At 43.8% G+C, this 6,000-nt stretch overlaps 1 protein-coding gene across 1 annotated transcript in view; it reads right to left on the bottom strand.

Annotated features, from left to right (window-relative positions):
* Nucleotides 1-1,389: 1,389 nt before the first annotated feature.
* Nucleotides 1,390-6,000, bottom strand: part of STK32C (serine/threonine kinase 32C) — a 156,493-nt gene continuing 151,882 nt past the window's right edge. Inside the window, exon 11 of the mRNA XM_044297902.1 lies at nucleotides 1,390-2,306. Coding sequence (XP_044153837.1) covers nucleotides 2,153-2,306 — 154 coding nt within the window. The 3' untranslated portion in view covers nucleotides 1,390-2,152. The remainder of the gene's footprint in view (nucleotides 2,307-6,000) is intronic.

Here is a 6,000-nt window from a genome sequence, read left to right as displayed (position 1 = left end):
AGTATCATGACCCGGAAAAGGAGCCTCAGATCAACATATAAAACCAGTGTTTTAATCAGGTGAACCACAGCGATGTGTCTGTACAGTTTGCAGAGGTGGCTGGTGACAGACTCCCTTCAATATTAACCTTGCCGTATCCCTAGACCACCAGAAGATGTATCTGTCCTGGACCACAAGGCATTTAAGGGGATTCTGTCAGCCCGATTATAGAGCGGTTTATGGCACATGCAACACTGCAACCCCAGAAGCATATCTTAGTTCTGATCATATCAGAAAGGCTTAGCTTTCTTTTTCTTTAGGAAGGAAAGCTAATTTGCATATATTTGGGTTTCTGGAAAGATATTCTAATTAACTTTCCTTCCAAAAGCAAAAAGAAAGCTAAGCCTCTCATGTTAGTAGAAGGAAGATTTGCATTTATTTTTCTTGTCCTTTTGGAAGGAAAACTGGTTTGCACATCTCTCTCTGATTCGCCTGAAACAAAGATCAAGAAATTTAGGATGAATAATGGCATTTTCGAAGAATCGGTAATACAGTGACTACCCAAGACATAAATGTATAACCCAGAGCTCTATTGCATGTTCTTGACCAGGGCTCCCCAACAATCACATGACATTTGTAATAATTATATTTCAGTTCATTGATGTGGCACACTAAGGCCACTTTCACACCTGCGGCGCTTTCCCTTTCCGCTATTGAGATCCGTTATAGGATCTCAATAGCAGGGGAAAACTCTTCCTTTTTCTCCCCATTCATTGTCAATGGGGACAAAACTGAACTGAACGAAACAGAGTACACCAGAATGCATTCTGTTCCGTTTGGTTGCGTCCCCATCGCGGACAGAAAAACGCTGCAAGCGAAGCAAGACGGGTCCGTCCTGACTCACAATGTAGGTCAATGGTGGAGGATCAGTTTTCTCAGACACAATAGAAAACGGATCCGTCCCCCATTGACTTTCAATGGTGTTCATGCCGGATCCGTCTTGGCTATTTTAAAGATAATACAACCGGATCCGTTCATAACGGATGCAGACGGTTGTATTATCATGACGGAAGCGTTTTTGCTGATCCATAACGGATCCAGCAAAAACACTAATGTGAAATGCAAAAACATAAAATAAAAATGATATATATAATCGTCCATGCCTATGGACAGGTTATTGTGGCTATTGTGCCATAAAGTCAAGTCAATGAGCTGTTGAGCCACTAGATGGCAGCATTCTACCAAATAATTCTAACCCAGGCATCTATATGGCATTTTCTGTATATTTTTGTGCACGGCACTGGTTGTAAGTGGCCACTGAATTAAACCAATTTAGAAAGATCCATTGTCTACACAGCAATGAAATGATTTTTAAAAATCCATAAAAATTCACACCATGAGAAGCAGAAATACAATTTCTGATGCTTTATTCAATATTTTAATTAAAAATGTCATTTAGTTCAATAACGTCTCCCCCCAGAATATACAAGCCAAGAAAAAGAAAAACGTTGTTAGGGACGAATGGATGAAATTTATGAAACAATGTCTATACATCATCGCCTCCAGAAGGGATCTTAGATTTGGGTGGAGGGTACGTCGTCTGCTTGTATAAATTTATCCTTAAAGAAATAGCTCGATGCAAACCTCCGGATGGCGGCTGTCATTTCTTTTGCCATGCTTTACCGAGCAAAACTGTGACTGGCAGCCATGTTTATCAGGCGATCCTGCTGACTCATGTGTAGTCCTTCCTGAACGGTTGCACCAGCTAATAACTGCCTCCGTGTGATTCCTGGCCAGGCCTAGCCCGGTGCAATTCTTGGTTGGATGTCATATTACACCGACACATTCTCTCTTACAAGATAGAAAAAGCACAAACATCTGGCGTTAACTGCTTGATGTAGCAAAAAGGCCTCTTCAGTTATAATGTAACCGGATCTGAGTTTCCGAGAACCTCCACCCTCTCGTGTTCCTATGAGATCCCTGTAAAAATCACGCCTGACGTATCGAGGAATCGGATTAGAATAGCTAAGTGCACCTTGTATTTTGATAGTTTTGCGCAGCAATGTTTCACTGCTCAGTGGATTTCCGTTTCATTAAGTCTTCATTTATGCAACCTGAGAATGACATCCATGACCTCTGAAGCTTCAGGATCATGTTCCCAGGAGCCGGATAATTAGTTGATGCTGCCCGTAGAAGAACAGACAGAGACGCACATGCTGAGGGTGGAATTTTCTGCTTCATTCTCTGCCTCCGCCTCAAGTGGTGCCTCTGCCTCCTCTGTTGACTCCTGGCCCAGCCGAGCTCCCATTTCTGGAGTCTTCTTCGGCCTGAAAATAGAAGGACAATTTTCAGTGGTTTAATGATGACAGGGAGCAGAAGAACATAAGAGAGAAGAGAAGATCCTGGATTCTAGAAAACACTCAATGCCTCGTACATTTTTTAGATAACTGGTAATTTGTTCACTGATTCTACAATTTTGGCCTTTGGCTTAAAGAGGACCCTTCATCAGTTTCGACATAGGCTAATTATGGTATTACCTTGTAGGGCGGCCCCCACTCATGCCATGGGTGTTTATATATTTTTTAAAAGCAAACCCCCTCCCGTTAGTCCACTGTGGCCCCCCCAATGATTTGGCGCGCTGTATTATAATGAGCAGTATACTCGCAGTGGGGCGGAGACACAGTCTTCTGCTGTGGGCGTCTCCTTCTCCCTGGCTGTGAGCGCGATCCAATCAGAGCGGACCGCACACCGCCAGGGAGAAGGAGCTCAAGTTCTCGCAAGATTGGAGATTCCTCCGCCGGCGAGTTATATTCACAGGCAAGCCAGTGATCACGCTCGCGCTGTGAATATAACTCGCCGGAGTGAGCGCGCACGCTGATTATTGCCGAATCAAGAGCAGAATTAGTTTATTTAAACTACATGCAATGAAAACTACAGCTCGCCCTACAACAAAAGAGCCCTTACAGAGCTCCATAGACAGAAATGTAAAAAAGTTATTGGTCAGAATGTAGCGATGCAAATAAATGTTATCCGTTTTTTTTTTTTTTTACGTATTGAAACATAAACAATATAAAGGTGCAATTATGTTTCCTTCCAATTCCACCCAATTAATACTGTTTGCACCTTCCCAATACACTGTATGGCATATTAGATGTTGCCATTAGAAAATGCAACTTGTCTCGCAAAAACAAGCCCAGATACGGCTATGTGAACGGAAAAATACATAAGTTATGGTTTTTAGAAGGCAGGAAGTAATGGCTACATCGGGAAGGGGTTAGTACAGTAAATACACTTCACATCACATTGTACTTTACATTATGGTTAGATGTATGTTAATAAAGGGGTTTTCTGAGATTTTTTTTTACTGATGACCTATTCTCAGGATAGGGCACCAGTATCTGATTGGTGGGGGTCTGACACCCGAGACCCCCCAAGATCAGCTGAGAAGGCATTGGCGCTCTCAGTAGAGCTGCGGCCTTCTCTCTGCTTTCCCTAGGCCAGTGACGACACGTTCATTCTTCATGCGGCCTAGGAGCAGCTTGGCACCATTCAAGTGAATAGGGCTGAGCGTGATACCAAGCACGGCCACTATACAATGTACGGCGCTGTGCTTGGTGAGCTGCGAGAAGGCTGCAGCGCTCACAAGAGTACTGGTGCCTTCACAAACAGCTGATCAGCAGGGGTCCCGGGAGTCGGACCCCCACCTATCAGATACTGGTGACTTATCCAGAGGATAGGTTAGCAGTAAAAAAAACATTTACTGTACAGTATTATATAGTTTGGCATTGCAAGTGAGCATTTTTACATTATAGCAACCTAATGACTTCAGGACGCCTCCGCTGTACTGATAATGTTATTAACATGTCCTGCTTACCAGTACCAGAAACTATGATTAAATTACCAGGAAGCATTATTTTATTACCAGAAACCATTATTCTATTACCAGGCCATTATAAATGAGAAAGTAGCAGGCAGCGCCGGATATTCCTCGTCTACATGCAGAACGATTGTTTCTAAAAAGGCGCTGTCATCTTAAAGCTGGAAAATGAGAAGCCTTATAGCAGAACCAGAAAGATCACACTACAGATAACACGGATTCCTCAGACTATTGCAAAATATTCTCAGAATAAACAGCTTGTGAGCCAGTAATTTTTAAGGCAAAACTATTATCATTGCCGTTATCTAAAGAACAAACTTATTCAAAACCTATATTAGCTATGTGAAAATATTCCTTCTGCCTAGAAGGGAATATGTCTTTTAACATTTAATTTCATTTTTTATAATTTTTAATTTCCTCACCATCCTCTAGGGGGAGCTCATAGGCTTAGTGCATACTGCTTTGCAATTGAGTTCAATGTATAAACAGTATGAGGTAAGCTCCTTAGCTCCTCCTAGTGGCGCAGAAAGCTGTCATTCAAATTAAATAAATGCTAGTGTTGGGCGAGCATGGTCTGCCGAACACTAATTTTACTCGAGCATCGCGATGCTCAGCACATTACGGTGCTCGGCACATCTCGGTGTTCGACCGAACACCGCGTGTGCTCAAGCGCGATTCCTCGAGTATCCTCCCTGCACGTTTGTTGGATGCTACGCAGCCAATAAACGTGCAGGTAAGTACTGCCATTTACTGTAATGCCGTAGACATGTTGGCTGCTGGCATTACAGTGATTGGCTGGCCGGAACGCGTCATCGGGTGCTATACAGCACTGAATGACACGTGTTCGGTTCAGTCTTAGTCAGGGAGAGCTGTGCTGAAGAAGGGACAGATAGTGTAGGGAGTTAAATACTACTATTTTATTGAAAAAACTTGTTAGAGACCCAAAATTCCTTTTAAGGACTATTGTTGTATATGGCAGCAATATATATTTTAGCGCAACCTGCACTAAATAGCTTGCAGTTGTTTGGCCGCTGCAGACAGCAACATTATCTGCGCTACATCTCCTGCGTAGCGTGTGTGCAGCCTAAAAATATCTGTGACGTCTAGTGTATGTCACGGACGGTGTACAGGAAACAAGGCAAAGCAACATGTATAAATGACTCGCTGGATCCAAAAGCTAAGGAACCAAGGGAGACCCCTGCAGAAGACCTGGCACTTTCCCTGGCTGCTCAGCCTATGCAAAGATCCTAATGGTGGAGGTCTGCATATCCACGAACCTTGACTATAAAGCCCTGAGCACCCTACAATAGTGAGGGGACACGACCACCGGCTCCCTACACAAGATACGGAGGGAGTCAGGGTCACCTGGGATCCAGCAAACAGAAAATAACAGATAAAGGTACAACACTTAGCTTTGTAGCAAACAAGAGAACAAAGTCAGCATGCACACACACTCCAGGAAGAAGTATAAGCCGCCCAGAAAAGCATTCTGGGCAGGAATTTAAAGGGAAGCAATTAGTCCAACACATGACAGCTGAGAGAGGCTAACGAGAGGAGGAACTGAATACCACAACACAGAAACTCAAGGAGGAGGTTCTGAAAGGCCTCTGTCAGAGCTTCTCAGCTGTCTGGTTGTGACAGTGTACTTTTTCCATAGACGGTGTCCGCTGCGGACAGTTACATAACATGTGCTACATCTCCTGTATAACGTTTGAGTATCCGAAATATCAGTGACATTTAGTCCATTTTTTTTGCTGCTGATGGTAGCGATATTACCTGCGCTACATCTCCAGTATAACGTTTGCACATCCTAAAAATATCTGTGACATTCTGTGTACTTTATTTGCGCATACACTTGCAAAACCTGCGCTACTGTACGTGTGACATACTTGCAAGCATATATATACCAAGTGGCCATGCTGCTGATGGTGCACGCAGTGACGCAGAGGCCGTGGCCCTGGGCACGGTGAAACTGTGCCTGCTGCCAGAGCACAAGAAACACACTCATCCACGATATCTAGCTTCATGTCCCAGTTTGCAGGGTGGCGCAGGACACCACTCTCAAAGTCAGACCAGTGCGACCAGGTGGTCGGTTGGATTGCAGCAGATAATGCTTCCAGTCAGTTAAGCACCAACATGTCTTC

The sequence above is a fragment of the Bufo gargarizans genome, chromosome 6 (genome assembly GCF_014858855.1).
Source record: "Bufo gargarizans isolate SCDJY-AF-19 chromosome 6, ASM1485885v1, whole genome shotgun sequence".
In the NCBI taxonomy this organism is placed as follows: domain Eukaryota; kingdom Metazoa; phylum Chordata; class Amphibia; order Anura; family Bufonidae; genus Bufo; species Bufo gargarizans.
Note: the sequence above shows the minus strand (reverse complement) of the source record. Positions and strands in the feature narration are given on the sequence as shown.